This window comes from Mobula birostris, chromosome 3 (genome assembly GCF_030028105.1).
Source record: "Mobula birostris isolate sMobBir1 chromosome 3, sMobBir1.hap1, whole genome shotgun sequence".
Classification (NCBI taxonomy): domain Eukaryota; kingdom Metazoa; phylum Chordata; class Chondrichthyes; order Myliobatiformes; family Myliobatidae; genus Mobula; species Mobula birostris.
The window spans coordinates 227589059-227609378 of NC_092372.1; the positions used below are offsets into that span (position 1 = coordinate 227589059).

Below are 20320 nucleotides of genomic sequence, written 5' to 3' on the forward strand. Positions count from 1 at the left end.
ACATCCACCCTTGGGCCTTTCCCAACCTTCGTCCCTCAGTCGCACAGACCCCAGGGGAATGTGCTGGTCTTGACAGCAACCCCTTCTCCCGAGCGGCGGACACTGAGAGGAGATCTGATGCACGTTTATAAGATTATGAAAGGCACAGATAGAGCAGACAGATGATATCTTTTTCTCAAAGTTGTAATGTCTAATACCAGGGGGCATGTATTTAAGGTGAGAGGGGTAATTTCAAAGGAGATGTGTGGGGCATTTTTGTTTTACAAAGAGAGGTGTGGGTGTGTAGAATGCTCTGCCTGGGGCGGAGGTAGAGGCAGATACATTAGGGACTTTTAAGAGCTGTTTAGATGGGCATGAATGTGAGGAAAGTGGAAGGATATGGTCATTGTGCAGTCAGAGGGGATTACCTTAGTTACCAATTTAATTGGATGGGCACAACACTGTAGGCTGAAGTGCCTGTTCCTGTGCTGTACTGTTCTGTGTGCTGTTTATTTATTTGTACATCTTTGGCCTGAGAAGTTATGTCCAATGGTATCACAAACTTCCAACTAAATTACTGTTTCCAGAGCAATCTGCCTACATGAGGCCTCCGTTGATCAGGGTCGACCAGGGATGTTGCGTCCCAGCTGTCTGCATACACAAGCCTGGGCAGTACGATACGGAGTGCACGCTGTTGCCTGTGCAGCAGGCTCCCCCTCTCCACGCATCTGATGAATCCAGGGGAACGGCAGAGACCGATACAGTTTGGCATCTCAGGAGTTGCCAGTCAGCATTGAACTCAATGTCGGACTGCCTTAGGGACTCCAGCTCCGGATTTTTCCCCCTGGGTTTATTCCCGAATGGCTTTCCCCGTGAGTGCGTATAGCCTCAAGGTGGCAGAGGTTTGAGACCAATCAGCTCTCAACCCTGGCTGATCCGAAGCAACTGGTTTTAAGGTGGCGGTAACCCGCCTTTGCCCCTTCTGCTCTCAGTAGAAATGGTTCTGCTGGACTTAGTTGTCAGAGGCTATTTGAGACGCACGCCATTGGGAGCATTTACAAACTCCTGTTACCAGCCCGCCCCCCCTTAGGGAATCGAACTGCCCATGACTGCCATGCAGAAACCTGACGCAAACCATCTTATTTTATGTATTTCATGGTGCATCTGTTGGCGTTAGGCCTGTGCTTGCTGGACTTTGTTAGAATGAGGGTGGATCACATTTGAACTTATTGAATATTGAAAGATATAGTGGACATGGAGAGGATGTCCCCTATTATGGAGGAGTCTAGAACTAGAGCCTCAAAATTGACAGACACCCATTTATAACAGAAATGAGGAGGAATTTCTTTCGCCAGAGGGGGTGAATCTGTGGAATTCATTTCCTCTGTAAACCCCATTCTCATGCCTTCTTTCCCCTAACCTTTCACACTTTGACTAATCAAGAACCTATCAACCTCTGCTTTAAATATACCTAATGACTTGGCCTCCACAGCCGTCCATGGCAATGAATTCCACAGGTTCACTACCTTCCCGCTAAAGAAATTCCTCCTCATCACTGTTCTAAATGGATGTCCCTCTATTCTGAGGCTGTGCCCTCTGGTCCCAGACTCACTCACTATTGAATACATCCTCCCCACATCCACTATCTCGGCCGTTCAATATTCGATAGGATTCAATGAGATCCCCCTCGTTCTTCTAATGCAGTTGAACCCAGACCCAATCACACAGCCACAGGTGTTCTACGTGAAACCAAAACCACAGGGCCTCTTTTGATGCTGTTTTCCCTCCACAGATCAGTGACTTCCCGGAGAAAATTAACTTCTACGTCATGGGTAACGTCTCATTCTTCAAAAGCACCAGGCCTGAGATCCGAGGAAATGCAGTCATGTTCACAGGTAAACCACTTTAGAGAGGAGGTGGCCGTGGTAAAGGTATGCTGGTACAAAAATGCCACACAGCAATGTTACAATATTCGGTGTGTGTGTGCTGGGCTTCCCTTTGGAGCTAGTCATCTGGGAACTGGGCAAAGCCTGGAATCTGATCAAAGGGTTTGGGTGATTTGTGTGTGCAGTGCTGGCCGGGAGGGGTGTATGGGGTGTCCGGGGAGGGGTAGCACCTCTGGTGAGGGGGATTGTTGTGTGCATTCTGGGGCTGCTCACTCACCTTTGGAATGTAGGGATATAGATTATATGCAGGTAGATGGGACGGTATTGTGATCAGCACACTGTATATACATATAAATTAATCCTCTGATTAGATTCCAGCCTGTATCTCACTCACTCCTGTGACTGTGCTCTAAGAGGGTTTGAGAAGCACCTGCAGATTTTCTCTTGTCTGGGATGAGAAGTAGGGTTGTTCATAGACATCCAACTGTTCAGGCCTTTCGGTTCATGAATTGAACTGACTTTAAAATCGATCTAACCCTTCCCTTCCACACAGCCCTCCCATGTTACTGTCATCCATGTGCCTATCTCAGTCTCTAATGTATCTGCCTCTACCATCACCCCTGGCAGGGTGTTCCACACACCCACCATTCCACGTGTAAAGAAATCCCACCTGACATCCCCCTCTATACTTACCTCCAATCACCTGAAAATCTTGCTCCCTTGTATTAGCCATTTCCACCCTAGGAAAAAGTCTCTGGATATCCACTCGATCTGTAGCTCTTCTCATCTTGTACACCTGTCAAGTCACCTCTCATCCTGCTTCGCACCAAAGAGAAAAGCTCTAGCTTAATAAGACATTCTCTTTAATCCAGGCAGCATCCTGGTAAATTTCCTCTGTGCCCCCCTCTAAAGTTGCAGGAGAGTTTTATAATGAGGTGACCAGAACTGAACACAATATTCCAAACTGTAACATTACCTGGCAGCTTTTGAACGAAATCCCCTGTCTAACCATTAGTGTAGACCATGTATTGTACAGATGCCCTGGAGTGGAATGGATGCCTCTGAGATACAGAGAGAAGTAAATATGTTTCCTCATTGGGTGGTATTTGAGACTTTAACTTTGTGTTTTCCCAGGGTTTCTTCTGGGGAATATGTCACAGGCCGAGCTTCAGTCAGTGTCCCTGGAGCACGTGTGTGGAGGTGAGTGGTTTCAGATGCTTTCCTCCCTGGCAAGATCTTCTTGGGATGGGGGGTTGGTGATCGGGTATATCGTGGACACAGTGGATATCAGTTCACCCCCAACCCTGGGGGTGTGAGTGGATGGTGATCGTGTACGCAGTGGGTATTGTGGGTGAGATTGTCCTGGTTCTCCTGGGCTGTGAGTGGATGGTGATCGTGTACACAGTAGATATTGGTGATTGAGGTGGTCCCGTTTCTCTCCCCCCTCCCAGGAGATGTGAGTGATAAGGTTGTCCCGGTTCCCCCCTGGAGCAGTGAGCGAGTCACTGACTCTGCTGTCAGGGGAATCCGGTTTTAATAGAGGACAGGGCCTGAAATGCATTCAAATTCATTGTGCTTCTAGACATGGACAGATGTTAGATCACAGAACTTGCTGGTGTTTCTCTTGAAATAGTGTTGTTGCTGTCAAATTCTTCCAGTGAAGTAGTGGAGAGTGCATGGATCTTTAAATACAGTGAAGCTCCCTCCACACCGTCCCATCACACACTGCCAGGGTCAGACACAGAGTGAAGCTCCCTCCACACCATCCCATCACACACTCCCGGGGTCAGACACAGAGTGAAACTCCCTCCACACCGTCCCATCACACACTCCCGGGGTCAGACACAGAGTGAAACTCCCTCCACACTGTCCCATCATACACTCCCGGAGACAGACACAGAGTGAAACTCTCTCAGCACCATCCCATCACACAGTTCCATAGCATGGGTTAGACATTGAAACTCCCTTTACACCATCCCGGGCTGGGATGTAAAGCACCCCATTGGAATGGTACAGGTACAGGTGAACAAACAGAAGTGGTACTGGCCTATGTGTTGACCTGGGGCTGTGGAGGGACGCAGGGCTGTCAGAGTGAGAGCACAGACTTGTCTTGGGGCAGCTGAGTGAACCTGTGTCTTTGATGAGGGAGTCCAGGCAGCTTCCTGCTGTTAGCCGGCTAATGGAGAGGTGCCTGGGGAGGAGGAGGAAGGGCCGCTGGTTTATGGGGCAGCCGGGACTCCGGGAGCTGTTGCAGGGAGGCACGCAGGCACAATTTGTGGAATAAATCTCTCAGAACAAATGGAGGTTTTCTTGAATTCATTATGAAATAAGCTACCAAAAACATTGTTGGAGGTGGCTAGCAGCACACTCAGCATTGAAACTTCCGTTCCTTTCCTACCCCCACTTTCTCCTTTGTTCCTTCTTCATCCCCAGTTTCCCGTGCACTCTCTTCATCCCCTCCTATGCCTTCCACTCCTCCCCCCTTGCTCTTCTCCTCCCTCTCCCTAAGGCCCACATGCAATCCCTCTTTTTCCAGTTCCCATTCCCCACTCTCCCTGTCACCTTACAGAGCTGAGGTGTGGTTTGGGACAACTGATTGCCTCCATCGTTGATTGATCCTCTGAGCTACCTCAGCGTGTGGGTAGCGGAGGCGTGAACACCCCCTCTCAGTCACTGACCTCTGTCGGCGAGCCGGGGGTACAGGGCGAGCCTCTGTCAGTGAGTAACGCCATTGTCTCCCTCTCTATTCACCAGCCATCGTCATGCTGCTACAGGACGGGGAGCCCAGTGTTCGGATCAAGGCCGCCGAAGCTCTCAGCCTCCTCCACGAACTCTGAAGGCTGATTAGATGGGTCGAGACCACCTCCCGTCTCCCTCTTCCCCCCCTACTCCCCGACCACCTTTGCCTGGAGGTGACGTGTTTGCGGGGAAGGTTGGACAATCCTAGGGCCCTGAACCAAAGATTTGACTGAAGCTTCAGAGAATGACCCACTATTGTAATTCTGCCAGTTTCCAGTGTGCCCCAAGTGAGTGTTGGGGAGTGGGGGTCTGTACATGCTCCAGACGTCTGCCTGCCCAGTGTTGTGTGCCCACAGTTGTGAATTGACCCACCGAATCTGTCTCTGAGACGGCCTATCCTTCCCTGGCACAGGACGCGGGACCTGGATCACCTTTCCCAGTGAAGAGGTCTGGTGGAGTTGATAACAGCCTGGCAGAGGCCTGGCCCATCGTTGTCCACTGAGATAGGGGCAGTTAACATCTGAGTGGCCACTGCCACCAGTTACCGAGCACAGATCACAAAGCTCCCTGGAATCCGAGGAAGAGGGGAGGGGGTCCAGCTGCCCCATTACTTGTGGAGAGTGGGACTGGGCATGCAGCTGGGATCTGCGAGTCACATGGAGCAGGGGACAAGTGTTTATCTTCACTCGGGGGGGGGGGAGAGAAGGGGTGCACAGTAAGGGGGAGATGGGGAATTATTCCCTGTGCTTCATGTGTGTTACAGGTGAAGGGGGCTTCCACAGGACTGCCAGAGGCTCACTGGGGAATTATTCCAGGTCCCTGCCCCACATACCTGCTGTGGACAGGACCGCCAGAGCCCATTTCACTCACTGGAGATGGTACCCCTCACTGCCAGGCCCTTTGTGTGCAGGCTTCCCCTCGCTGACCTCCCGGCCCCTGTTCCATATGAGATACCTTCCACTTACACTTGGTGTGGGTTTTAAATATTTGAATCTACAAGGGATCAAAGGATGGTACAGAAATAATCTTTAATAATAGAAGAGCTGATTGCAGGAACAATGTAAATTGAAGGAAGTATATGGGTCAAATTATACAAAGATTTAAAGTGTATATCTGCTCCAAATATATTCATTTCACAAACAGTGTCTGGCTTGTTTTCTGCTCAGCTGACATTACAGGCAGGGTCCTGGCCCTCACACCTCTATGGTCAGAGAATCAGTAATTGCTCGTGAAACTGTGGTCTGAGTGAGGCTGACAGACTGCTCTCACCCCACCGTACAGGCAGAGGTTTGGCTGTATTTCAGTTACTTATTCAGAGATGCAGTGTGGAATAGGCCCTACCGTGCGACCAGCAAACTCCAACTTACCCCCAACCTAGTCATGGGACAAGTTACAATTATCAATTAACCTACTCCCCAGTAAGTTTTGGACTGTGGGAGGAAGCTCCTGTGTACACAGGAAGGAAGTTTGAAGTCTGAACTCGAATGCCCTGAGCTGTAATAACAGTGTACTAACCATACACAACTGTGGCTGTAACATAAATGTGCCCTCTACGTAGCTGATGAATTGGAAATTTATTGAATTGGCTATGAGCAAGTGATCACGAGAGACTGGAGTAGCTCTAGCACAAAGATTAGCTGCTTATTCCTTTAAGTCAGAGATTCTCAGTTCCCTTCCTCCTCTGACCCTGGCCTGAGGCAAGGAGGGGAAAAGGGATCTGCAGTTTCAACTTCGTTGCCTGCGAATCCAACCTCAAGGGGAATCCAGCACCGACCCTGCTTATTTAAACAGACACCAGCTCGAGAAAGTGTTCAACAGAAACATTTCAGTGGAGTCATTCACAGCAGTTTAATAAGAACCATATTTTGGCAATGCAGAGTCCCGCTGCGCTGTATGGGAAGTCCTGTTCCAGAGAGGGTCAGCACCCGGCACGGGTGGAGGACCATGGAGCGAAGCTGGCTGTACCGTCTGCCGGCGGCAGAAGTGTGATTGTGGGCCTGTGTCCAAACACGGCACTGTATCCAGAAGCAGTACATAGCAGATTCGGTCAATCTGTCTCCAGCTGACCCTGAAGAAAGGGCTGCAGCACTCTTGCGTCCAACTCTGTCTTCTGTGTCTTCCTCCCCCCGCCCCCCCAAACTCAGCTGAGAGCAGGAGCGTTAGTGAACTTGCACCATGGTGAGGGGGAGGGCTACCGGACAAGCACTAGGTGTAGAGGCGGATGGTGCTGTCTGCTCCTGCGGAGAAAACCCACGGCTGGGTGGGATGGAAAATGACGTCCAGCACACCCAGGTCGCGGGTGATTTCGTGGCCCCTCAGCAGCTTCACGGGTGCAATCAGCGGGTTCTGGAGCAGGTCGCTGTAAGCAACAGAGACAATACTGAACACAGTATCCCAAGTGTGGTCTAATCAGAGCTACAAAATTAGCTCACGGCTCTTGAATCCAGTCCCCTGAAAAATACACCTTCTTAATCATCCTATCAACTTTGAGGGATCCATGGACCCTAAAGATTCCTCTGTTAGTTACAGTAAAGTACAGCACAGAAACAGGGCACTCGGCCCATCTAGTCCATTACAAGCCATTTAAGCTGCCTCCTCCCATCAACCTGCACCAGGATTCTAGCCCTCCATATCCCTACCATCTATCTACCCAAACCTTGATAAAATCGAGCTTGCACGCACCACTCATTCCACACTCTCACCACCCTCTGACTGAAGAAGTTTCTCCTCATGTTCCCTCAAACTTTTCACCTTTCACCCCAACCCACCTTGTTGTAGTCTCACCCAACTTCAGTAGAAAAAGCCTGCTTGCATTTACCCTATCTCCACCTCTCAATTTTGTGTACCTCTATCAAATGTCCTCTCCGTCTTCTAAGTACCAAAGAATACAGTCCTAACCTATTCAATCTTTCCTTATAATTCAGGTCCTCCAGTCCAGCTCTTTCAACTTTATTTACACCTTTCTTGTAGGTAAGTGACTAAAACTGCACACAATACTCCCAATTAGGCCTCTGATATCTTATAGAATTTCAACATAACATCCCATCTCTTGTACTCAGTACTTTTGATTTATGAAGGCCAATGTGCCAAAAGCTTTCTTTACGACCCTATCTACCTGTGTCACCACTTGCAATGAATTATGGACCTGTATTCCCAGATCCCTCTGTCTACCACACTCCTCAGTGCCCTATCATTCACTGTGCAAGACCTAACCTGCTTGGTCCTACCGAAATGCAAAACCTTACACTTGACTGCATTAAATTCCATTCGTAGGCTCTGTGTCCCTCTCCCAAGTAATGCAAAAAGTGCGTTTAAGATCTTCCCCATCTCTTTTGGCATCACGCATAGATGACCATTCTGATCTTCCAGAGGACCGATTTGTTGCTTGCTATCCTTTTGCTCTTAACAAATCTGAGGACCCTCCTTCACCTTACCTGCTAGGGCAACGTCACGCCGCCTTGTAGCACTTCTGATTTCTTTCAGTGTTTTCTTGCAATTATTATACTACACAAGTACCTCATTTGTTCCTACCTGCTCACCTACTATGCACCTCTTTTTTTAAATTTCTGAAGCAGGGCCTCAGTATCTCTCTAAAACCAAGCTTCCCTACCCCTGTTATCTTTACCTTTTATTCTGACAGCCACATACAAGCTTTGTACTCTCACAATGTCACTTTTGAAGGCCTCCCACTTCCCAAGTACACCTTTGCCAGAAAACAGCCTGTCCCAGCTCCTTTTTGATACCATTAAAATTGGCCTTCCCCCAATCTCAACCCATGGACTAGACCTATCTTTTTTCATATTTACTTTAAACCTAATAGCATTATGATGGCTAAATGCAAAATGTTCCTGCACACAAATATTCTTAACCCCTCCACTATCTGTTCTGACACTCGGGTTCCCATTCCCCTGCAACTCTAGCACAGCTCCCCACTTGGATATTCAGACGCAAACTGTCTCTTTTGTAGCAATTCTGAGATCACAATCCTGGAGGTCCTGCCCTTTAACTTATCACCAAGCTCCCTGAATTCACTTTGCAAAAGCTAATCCCTCTTACTACCTACGTCATTGGTACCTACATGGACCATGACCTTTGGCTGCTCACCCTCCCACTGAAAAATACTGAAGACTCGATCCGACATGTAAGACCATAAGATATAGGTGCAGAATTTGGCCACTTGGCTCCGCGAGTCTGTTCCACCATTTCATGACTGATCCAATTTTCCTCTCAGCCCCAATCTCCTGCCTTCTCCCTGTATCCATTCATGCCCTGACTAATCCAGAAATTTTCAACCTCTGCCATAAATATATATATATATATATATATATATATATATATATATATATATATATATATATATATATATAAAGACTTAGCCTCCACAGCTGCCTGTGGTAAAGAATTCCACAGATTCACTACTCTAGGTAAAGAAATTCCTCCTCATCTCCGTTCTATAAGGACGACCCTGTATTCTGAGGCTGTGTCCACAGGTCTTAGAGACTCCCACCATCGGAAACATCCCCTCTACATCCACTCTATCAAGGCCTTTCACCATTCAATAAGTTTCAATGAGGCTATCAAACGCTCTTCATACGACAAGCTATTCAACCCTGGAATTATTTTCATTAATCTCCTTTAAACCCTGTCCAATTTCAGCACATGCTTTCTATGATAAGCAGCCCAAAACTGCTCACAATACTCCAAGTGAGGTTTCACCAGCGCGTCAGAAGCCTCAGCATCCTTGCTTTTATATTCTAGTCCCCTTGAAATGAATGCTAACATTGCATTTACCTTCCTCACTATAGACTTAACCTGCAAATCAACCTCCAGACTATTATGCACAAGGACTCCCAAGTCCCTTTGCAATTCAGTTTTTTGTATTTTCTGTCCATTTAGAAAACAATCAACCCTTTCATTCCTTCTACCCAAGTGAATGACCATATATTTCCCAACACTGAATTTCACCTGCCATTTCTTTGCCCATTTTTGTAATCTGTCCTAAGTCCTTCTGCAGCATCTCTAATTCCTCAAAACTACCTGCCCCTCCACCTATCTTCACATCATCTGCAACTGCAACTAAGCCATCAATTCCATCATGCAAATCATTGACATATAACGTAAAAAGAATCTGTCTCAACACAGTCCCCTGTGGAACACCACTAGTCAAAGGCAGCCAGACAGAAAAGGCTCCCTTTATTCTGACTCTTTGCCTCCTGCCAATCAGCCACTGCCTTATCCATGCTAGTATTTTCCCGTAATACTATGGGCTCATAGCTTGTTAAGCAGCCTCATCTGTGGCACCTTTCCAAAGGCCTTCTGAAAATACACATCAACCAATTTTCCTTTGTCTATCCCGCTTGTTACTTCAAAGAATTCCAACAGATTTGTCAGACAAGATTTTCCCTTGAGGAAACCGTGCTGACTGTGGCCTACAAGTATTTATCATGTGTCTACAAGTACCCTCAGACCTCATCCTTAACAATTGACGCCAACATCTTCCCAACCACTGAGGTCAGACTAACTGGCCTATGGTTTCTTTTTTTCTGGCTCTCTCCCTTCTTGAAGAGTAGAATGACATTTGCAATTTTCCACTCTTCTGGAACCACTACTGAGTCTAGTGATTAAAAAAAACACAGAAAACCTACAGCACAATACAGGACCTTCAGCCCACAATGCTGTACCGAACATGTACTTACTTTAGAAATTACCTAGGGTTACCCATAGCCCTCTATTTTTCTAAGCTCCATGTATCTATCCAGGAGTCTTTTAAAAGACCTTATCTGCCTCCACCATCGTCGCTGGCAGCCCATTCCACACACCACCACTCTCTGCGTAAAATAACTTACCCCTGATATCTCCTCTGTACCTATTTCCAAGCACCTTAAAGTTGTGACCCCTCGTGTTAGCCATTTCAGCCCTGGGAAAAAGCCTCTGACTATCCACACGATCAATGCCTCTCATCATCCTATTCACCTCAATTAGGTCACCTCTCATCCTCCGCCGCTCCAGGGAGAAAAGGCCGAGTTCACTCAACCTATTCTCATAAGGCATGCTCCCCAATCCAAACAAAATCCTTGTAAATCTCCTCTGCACCCTTTCTATAGTTTCCACATCCTTCCTGTAGTAGGGTGACCAGAACTGACCACACTACTCCAAGTGGGGTCTGATCAGGGTCCTACAGTGGCATGCAAAAGTTAGGGCATTCCCGCTCAAAATCTCTGTTACTGTGAATAGCTAAGCGAGTAAAAGATGACCTGATTTCCAAGAGGCATAAAGTTAAAGATGAAACATTTCTTTAATATTTTAAGCAAGATTACTTATTTCCATCTTTTACAGTTTCAAAATAACAAAAAAGGAAAAGGGCCTGAAGCAAAAGTTTGGACACCCTGCATGGTTAGTACTTAGTAACACCCCCTTTGGCAAGTATCACAGCTTGTAAGCACTTTCGGTAGCCAGCTAAGAGTCTTTTAATTCTTGTTTGGGGGATTTTCGCCCATTCTTCCTTGCAAAAGGCTTCTAGTTCTGTGAGATTCTTGGGCCGTCTTCCATGCACTGCTCTTTTGAGGTCTATCCACAGATTTTCGATGATGTTTAGGTCGGGGGACTGTGAGGGCCATGGCAAAACCTTCAGCTTGCGCCTCTTGAGGTAGTCCATTGTGGATTTTGAGGTGTATTTAGGATCATTATCCTATTGTAGAAGCCATCCTCTTTTCACCTTCGGCTTTTTTACAGACGGTGTGATGTTTGCTTCCAGAATTTGCTGGTATTTAATTGAATTCATTCTTCCCTCTACCAGTGCCACTGGCTGCAACACAAGCCCAAAGCATGATCGATCCACCCCCGTGCTTAACAGTTGGAGAGGTGTACTTTTCATGAAATTCTGCACCCTTTTTTCTCCAAACATACCTTTGCTCACTGCAGCCAAAAAGTTATATTTTAACTTCATCATTCCATAGGACTTGTTTCCAAAATGCATCAGGCTTGTTTAGATGTTCCTTTGCAAACTTCTGACGCTGAATTTTGTGGTGAGAACGCAGGAAACGGTTTCTTCTGATGACTCTTCCATATTTGTGCAGGTGTTGCTGCACAGTAGAACAGTGCACCACCACTCCAGAGTCTGCTAAATCTTCCTGAGGGTCTTTTGCAGTCAAACGGGGGTTTTGATTTGCCTTTCTAGCAATCCTGCGAGCAGTTCTCTTGGAAAGTTTTCTTGGTCTTCCAGACCTCAACTTGACCTCCACCGTTCCTGTTAACTGCCATTCCTTAATTACATTACGAACTGAGGAAACAGTTACCCGAAAACACTTTGCTATCTTCATGTAGCCTTCTCCTGCTTTGTGGGCATCATTTATTTTAATTTTCCAGAGTGCTAGGCAGCTGCTTAGAGGAGCCCATGGCTGCTGATTGTTGGGACAAGGTTTGAGGAGTCAGGGTATTTATAAAGCTTTGAAATTTACATCACCTGGCCTTTCCTAACGATGACTGTGAACAAGCCATAGCCCTAACAAGCTAATTAAGGTCTGAGACCTTGGTAAAAGTTATCTGAGAGCTCAAATCTCTTGGGGTGCCCAAACTTTTGCATGGTGCTCCTTTCCTTTTTCCCCCGCTCTAAAATTATACAAAACAAAAATAATACACTAATCTTGTTTAAGATGTTGAAAAGAATGTTTCATTTTTAACTTTATGACTTTTGGAGATCAATTCCTCTTCTACTCACTTAACTATTCATAGTAACAGAAATTTTGACTATGGGTGCCCAAACTTTTGCATGCCACTGTATATAGCTGCAACATTACCTCTTGGCTCTTAACCTCAATCCTACAGTTGATGAAGGCCAATGCACCATATGCCTTCTTAACCACAGAGTCAACCTGCGCAGCAGCTTTGTGCCCTATGGACTCGAACCCCAAGATCCCTCTGATCCTCCACACTGCCAAGAGTCTTGCCATTAATACTATATTCTGCCATCATATTTGACCTACCAAAATGAACCACCTCACACGTATCTGGGTTGAACTGCATCTGCCACTTCTCAGTCCAGTTTTGCATCCTATTGATTTACTGCTGTAACCTCTGACAGCCCCCCACACTATCCACAACACCCCCAACCTTTGTGTCATCAGTAAATTTACCAACAGATCTCTGAGGCACACCACTGGTCACCGACCTCCATGCAGAATATGTCTTGTCTACAACCACTCTTTGCTTTCTGTGGGCAAGCCAGTTCTGGATCCACAAAACAAGATCATCTTGGATCCCATGCCTCCTTACTTTCTCAATAAGCCTTGCATGAGGTACCTTATCAAATGCCTTGCTGAAATCCATATACACTACATCTACTGCTCTTCCTTCATCAATGTGTTTAGTTGCATCCTCAAAAAATTCAATCAGGCTCATAAGGCACGACCTGCCCTTGACAAAATCATGCTGACTATTCCTAATCATATTATACCTCCCCAATTGTTCATAAATCCTGCCTTTCAGGATCTTTTCCCAAATTACCAACCACTGAAGTAAGACTCACTGGTCTATAATTTCCTGGGCTATCTCTACTCCCTTTCTTGAATAAAGGAACAACATCCGCAACCCTCCAATCCTCTGGAACCTCTCCTGTCCCCATTGATGATGTAACGATCATTGCTAGAGGCTCAGCAATCTCCTTCCTCGCCTCCCACAGTAGCCTAGGGTACATCTCGTCCAGCCCCGGAGACCAACTTGATGCTTTCCAAAAGCTCCAACACATCCTCTTTCTTAATGTCGATACGCTCAAGCTTTTCAATCTGCTGTAAGTCATCCCTACAATCATAGAAACATAGAAAACCTACAGCACAATACAGGCCCTTCGGCCCACAAAGCTGTACCAAACATGTCCTTACCCGAGAAATTACCTAGAGTTACCCATAGCCCTCCATTTTTCTCAGCTCCATAAACCTGTGTCCAGGAGTCTCTTAAAAGACCCTATCCTATCTAAGAACCTTTTCCATAGTGAAGACTGCAGCAGAGTATTCATTAAGTACCTCCGTTATCTCCTCCAGTTCCAGACACACTTTTCCACTATCACACTTGATTGGTCCTATTCTCTCACGTCTTATCCTCTTGCTCTTCACATACTTGTAGAATGCCTTGGGGTTTTCCTTAATCCTGCTTGCCAAGGCCTTCTCATGGCCCCTTCTGGCTCTCCTAATTTCATTCTTAAGCTCCTTCCTGCTAGCCTTATAATCTTCTAGATCTCTATCACTACCTAGTTTTCTGAACCTTTCCTAGGCTTTCCTTCTTGATTAGATTTTCAACAGCCTTTGTGCACCATGGCTCCTGTATCCTACCATCTTTTCCCTGTCTCATTGGAACGTACCTATGCAGAACCCCACACAAATATCCCCTGAATATTTCCCGCATTTCTGCCATACATTTCCCTGAGAACATCTGTTCCCAATTTATGCTTCCAAGTTCCTGCCTGATAGCTTCATATTTCCCCTTACTCAAATTAAACGCTTTCCTAACTTGTCTGTTCCTATCCCTCTCCAATGCTATGGTAAGGGAGATAGAATTGTGAACCCCATCGAACTCCAGCTCCTTAATGTGGAGTGTTAGATGCTGTAGCTGGACGCACTTCTCACAGTTATAGTTGTCAGGGACACCGGCAGTCTCTCTACTTTCCCACATCCCATAAGAGCATTCAGCTATCCTCCTGGCATCCCTATCGTCCTAACTGTGCAAATATAAGGAACATTAAATAAACTGAGGAAAAAGAAAATCTACCTACGGCTTTTGCATTTTCTTTCACTAAAGCCTCTAATCACCACTCTTAACACTGTCCACTCCAACTACGGCCGCTCCACTTGCCCCTGCCAATCAATCCCAATCGCTAATTGGCCGTTGGTCAAAAACCAAACTGTCGTGAATCATTACCTTACGTACTCAGTTGGCAATCCTGAGTGAACTATGTCTTCTCCCGCCTCATTCCACTGCTCAAAAAGAACCTCCGCACTGCGAAGAATCCTGCCTTCAGATCTGACCTTCCAGAAATGGATCATTTCACACATTTCCAGATTGAATTCCACCTGCTACTTCTCATCCCAGCTCCGCATCCTATCAACGTCCTGTTGTAACCTACAACAATCTGCTACACTATCCACAACTCCACCAAACTTTATATTAGCTTCCACTTTGTTCTCAGACCTGTCTCTATACTGTTCTTCAGCTTGTATTACAAACCTCACCATCATTTTTCAGCCTCTACACCTCTCACAGCCTTGGCAGCTTTAGGTTTTAGATCACCTGTCCTCTGCCTCAGCTCTCCCCTGGACTTCCGGTTGTTCAATAAACTTCATCCAGCTTGATTCCAACCTGTCTGGGCCCGATTCCTTAAACTCCCCGAATTCAGGCCTCTTCCACTCTGTGAGAGACGCATGATTGAACGGGAAGTAGCGGGGAGGGGTAAGAGAGGGACACACACACACGCTATACAGAAACTCAGACTAGCATGGAAGAAAAGAGATGCACCTGTACACCATTCCATGGCAGACAATGACCGTGCCATCGTCAGATGCCGAGGCAAAAAGCGGATAACGCCTGTGGAAAGCTACACCTCGCAGAGCTCTCTTGTGATGCCTGTAAAGAAAACAACAATAATACTGATTTGAGAGTGTTTAATGTCATTTCCAGTACACAAGTGTAAATAATTGTTACTCTGGATCCGATACAGCATGCAAAAAAAGTATTAAAAAAACACAGTAATTATATCCCTTAAAAATTCCTTAAAGGAATATCTTCCCTAATGAACCTGTTGGAATTCTGTGAGGAGATTTAAGTACGATGCAGTGGAAGTTGCCACACATGAGGCTGCTTAGCAAGTTAAGAGTCTGTGGTATTACAGGAATGTTACTAACAAGGTTAGGGTATCGGCTGATTGGTAGGAGGCAGAGAGTAGGAATCCTTTTCTGGTTGGCTGCCAGCGACTAGTGGTGTTCCACAGGGGTCGGTGTTGGGACCGCTTCTTTTTAAGCTGTATATAAATGATTTAGACGATGGAACAGATAGCTTTGTTGCCAAGTTTGCAGATATGAAGATTGGTAGTGTTGAGGATGCAGAAGGACTTACACAGAAAAATCCAAAAATCTGAGATGCAAAGGGACTTGGGAGTCCTTGTGCAGAACATCCTAAAGGTTAACTTGCAGGTTGAGTCGGTGGTGAGGAAGGCAAATGCAATGTTAGCATTCATTTCACGAGGTCTAGAATACAAGAGCAGGGATGTGTTGCTGAGGCTTTATAAGGCATTGGTGAGGCCTCACCTTGAGTATTGTGAACAGTTTTTAAGATTATGAAGACATGCAGTCCTCTTTTACTGTCATTTAGTAATGCATGCATTAAGAAATGATACAATATTTCCTCCAGTGTGATGTCACAAAACACAAAACAGACCAAGACTGAAAAAACACTAACAAAACCACATAATTATAACATATAGTTACAACAGTGCAACAATACCATAACTTGATGAAGAAGTCCGTGAGCACAGTAAAAGTTCAAAGTTTCTCAAATGTCCCACATCTCACGCAGACAGGAGAAGGAAGTTTTGGGCCCCTCATCTAAGAAAAGATGAGCTGGCATTGGAGACGGTCCAGATGAGGTTCACAAGGATGATTCCGGGAATGAAAATGTTATATGAGGAACATTTCATGGTTCTGGGCCTGTACTCGCTAGAATTTAGAAGGATGAGGGGGAATCTCATTGAAACTTTTCGAATATTGAAAGGCCTAGAATAAGTAGATGTGAAAAGGATGTTTCCCACGGTGGGGGAATCTGGGACAAGAAGGCACAGCCTCAGGATAGAGGAGCGTCCACTTAAAACAGATGTGGAGACATTTCTTTCGAGAGCTGTGGAGGCCAGATCAATGGGTGTACTAATGCAGATATTGATAGGCTCTTGATTGGCCACGGCATCAAAGGTTGCTGGGGGGTAGGCCAGGCAGTGGGCTGAGGGGGGAGAAAATGTATCAGCCATGACTGAATGGTGGAACAGACCTGATGGGCCAAATGGCCTAACTCTACTCCCATGTCTTATGATCTTATAAATATGTAAGATAGCTAATTTACATAGATTGATTGTTATGTCCACAAAGTGACGTTAGCCACAGGAAATGATAACGTAGTGGTGGTTGGGGGTGTTGATCGGCCTTACCGCTTGGGGAAGATAACTGTTTCTGAGTCTGGTGGTCCTGGCATAGATGCTACGTAACCTCTCTCCCTGATGGTTGTGGGACAGACAGTCCTTGAACCAGGTGGATGAGATCCTTCCTGACGCGACTAGTCCGATACAGAACTGAGCCTGGTGCATCCGAGGGAGAATAAAGCATCGACTGCCCCATAGGGTTACAGCAGGCTGGTCCATTACCAGTACCTCAAAGGTCAGAGATTAGCTTTATTTGTCACATGTACACTGGAAGAAAGAGTGAAGCGTATTGTTTGTGTCAATGACCAACAGTCTGAGGAAGTGCTGGAGGCAGCTCACAAGTATCACCACACTTCTGGCACCAACGCAACATCCCCTCAACTCATGAACCTCGCCATGGCTCTGGAATGTGGGAGGGCACTGAGGCCTCGGAGGAAACCGACAGGGTCACAGGGGGAACGTATGAAGTCCTTGCAGACAGCAGCAGCAATTGAACCCAGGCTGCTGCTGATGTATCTGGCGTACTACCATGCCAGACAGGGCAGTAAACTGCTTTGCAGAAAGTGGCACTCACCTGAGCACTCGGTAAGGCTTGGTGGAGAGATCCAGGTCGAACCAGGCCAGGCGGCTGTCATAACTCCCACAGATCACATTATCTCCTGTTGAACACATTCAACACTGACTATTAACTCTTGGCGCACGAGGCTGGGAAAGCTGACACTGACGCAGGTAGAGGGGAGATTAGAAAAGCAGGGCTGCAGCAGCTAAGCAGAGAGGCATAGCCCTGCTGGGGCACAGCGGATGTCAACTGAACAGCCAACATCACTGCAACTTACTACGGGAAAGGAATGCAGGATCAGGAGGCTAATCGGCCCCTCTCACTTATGGAGTCACAGCACAGAAATGGAGCTGCAAGTTCTCCAGACATGTAGTCACAAGATTCTGTAGATGTTGGAAAACCAGAGCAATACACACAAAAAGTGAAATTTCCTAGAAGCCAACCATTTTAATTCCTATCCCCATTCCCATTCTGCCACATTGGTCCATGGCCTCTTCTGCATGATGAGGCCACTCTCAGATTGAAGGAGCAACATCTCATATTCCGTCTAGGTGGCCTCCATCATTGATTTCTCCTTCCAGTAACTTTCCTCCTCCTTTTCTTCTATTCACCACTCTGGACACTTAACTCTCCTCCTCACCTGTCTATGATCTCCCTCTGGCTCCCCTCCTCCTTCTCTTTCTCTCCTGTAGATCCACTCTTCTCTCCTATCAGATTCTTTCATCTGCAGCCCTTCGCCTTTTCCAACTGACATCCCCCAGCTTCTTACTTCATTTCCCCTCCTCCACCCGCCTGGCTTCACCTTCTAGCTAGTCCTCCTTCCCTTTCCCCATCTTTTTATTCTGACATCTTCTCCCTTCCTTTCCAGTCCTGATGAAGGGTCTCGGCCCAAATCATCAATTGTTTATTCATTTCCATAAATGCTGCCTGACCTGTCGAGTTCCTCCAGCATGTGTGTTACACAAGGGCTACCGTCCTATGTTGGTTGAGGTGGAGTGGGGGACATACGAGGGACGGCCGGATTTACACAAGGAGGTGAACGAGGAGCAGGAGATGCAGCCCTGGCCCCAGCTCAAGGACTGGGAAGGGTCAGTACTGTGGGGCCACAGCTGTTGTTCCACTTACCCCCAGGGTGGATGGCCATACTGGACACCCACTTGCAGTTGGTCATCAGTTTCTTGGTGAGCTCCTGCTTGAGGAGGTTGTAGACACGGACGTAGCGCTGCGTGGCCACGAAGAAGAAGGGCCGGATAGGATGGAAACGGACACACTGCACCATGCCTTTGTTCCTGCGGAAAGGGTTCTGACTGCGCCGCCGGCTCAGCTGGTGGATGAGGACCTGGGCGTTGCCGTTCTCCGGGATAACCGAGGCAAAGTAGTCTCCCTTGCCGTGCCACGTTACCTGCTTTACCAGCTGTGGAGGGAAGGAGAGAGTCAGTCTGGGGATAGTCTGTTGAAGTAGGGCAGCTTACCACCTGTTTATGGGGATGGTCACAAAGCACAGGCCGTGCCATCCAGTACACCATCTATGCTAATTCCATTTGGTCCATGTCCCTGTGAACCTTTCCTATCCACGTACTTTAAAAAATTATTCTAAACTTTTTTCAAAATGGGGAGAAAATTCAGAAATCAGAGGTGCAAGGGAACCTTGGGCAGGATTCTCTGAAGGATAATTTACAAGTTGAGTCAGTGGTGAGGAAGGCAAATGCAATGTTAGCAATCATTTCGAGAGGACTAGATATAAAAGCAAGGATGTAATGCTGAGGCTTTATAAAGCACTGGACAAACCACACTTAGACTACTGTGAGCAGTTTTGGGCCCTTTATCTAAGAAAGGATGTGCTAGCATTGGAGAGGGTCCAGAGGAGGTTGATTGATTCTGGGAGTGAAAGGGTTAACGTAGGAGGAGCACTTAATGCCTCCAGGCCTGCACTCACTTGAATTTAGAAGAATGAGGCGAGGGGGGGAAATCTCCCTGGAACCTATGGAATACTGAAAGGCATTGACACAGTGAATGCAGAGAGGATGTTTCCTTTAGTGGGGGGGGGGGGGGGGGGTCTAGGACCAGAGGACACGGCCTCAGAATATAAGGACGTCCATTTAGAACAGTGATGAGGAGGAATTTCTTTAGCCAGAGGGTGGTGAATCTGTGGAATTTACTGCCAAAGATGGCTGTGGAGGCCAAGTCATTGGACTTATTTAAAGCGGAGGTTGATGGGTTCTTGATTAGTCAGGGTGTGAAAGGTTACGGACAGAAGGCAGGAGAGTGGGGTTGAGAGGGAAATAGATCAGCCATGATGAAATGGCAGAGCAGATTTGATGGGCCAAATGGCCTAATTCTACTCTAATTCCGGATGACTGGAAAATTGCAAATGTTACTCCGCTATTTAAGAAGGGTGGGAGGCAGCAGACAGGAAACTATAGACTTGTTAGCCTGACATCAGTGGTTGGGAAGTTGTTGGAATCGATTGTTGGGGATGAGATTAGAGTATCCGGAGGCACACGACAAGATAGGCCAAAGCCAGCATGGTTTCAACACTAACCTACTACAATTTTTTGAGGAAATTACGAGCAGGGTAGACAAAGGAGATGCAGTAGACGAGGTGTACTTGGATTTTCAGAAGGCCTTTGACAAGGTGCTGCACATGAAGCTGTTTAGCAAGATAAGAGCCCATGGAATTACGGGGAAGTTACTAGCGTGGGTGGAGCATTGGCAGGTCGGCAGAAAACAGAGTGGGAATAAAGGGAAACAACAGGAATTCTGCAGATGCTGGAAATTCAAGCAACACACATCAAAGTTGCTGGTGAACGCAGCAGGCCAGGCAGCATCTCTAGGAAGAGGTGCAGTCGACGTTTCAGGCCGAGACCCTTCATCAGGACTAACTTTGTCAGGAATAAAGGGATCCTATTCTGGCTGACTGCTGGTTACCAGTGGAGTTCCACAGGGGTCAGTGTTGGGACCGCTGATTTTTATGATGTATGTCAA

General features: G+C 46.8%; 2 protein-coding genes across 2 annotated transcripts in view; one reads left to right on the forward strand and one right to left on the reverse strand.

Moving 5' to 3' along the window:
- Nucleotides 1-5747, forward strand: part of LOC140195740 (maestro heat-like repeat-containing protein family member 1) — a 154153-nt gene extending 148406 nt beyond the window's left edge. The window contains exons 31-33 of the mRNA XM_072254445.1: nt 1772-1874; nt 3000-3065; nt 4620-5747. Of these exons, the coding sequence (XP_072110546.1) occupies nt 1772-1874; nt 3000-3065; nt 4620-4702 (252 nt within the window). The 3' untranslated portion in view covers nt 4703-5747. The remainder of the gene's footprint in view (nt 1-1771; nt 1875-2999; nt 3066-4619) is intronic.
- Nucleotides 5748-6437: 690 nt separating this feature from the next.
- Nucleotides 6438-20320, reverse strand: part of bop1 (BOP1 ribosomal biogenesis factor) — a 244425-nt gene continuing 230542 nt past the window's right edge. Inside the window, exons 13-16 of the mRNA XM_072254272.1 lie at nt 18461-18749; nt 17351-17435; nt 15108-15215; nt 6438-6963 (exon numbers count right to left, since the gene is read on the reverse strand). Coding sequence (XP_072110373.1) covers nt 6810-6963; nt 15108-15215; nt 17351-17435; nt 18461-18749 — 636 coding nt within the window. The 3' untranslated portion in view covers nt 6438-6809. The remainder of the gene's footprint in view (nt 6964-15107; nt 15216-17350; nt 17436-18460; nt 18750-20320) is intronic.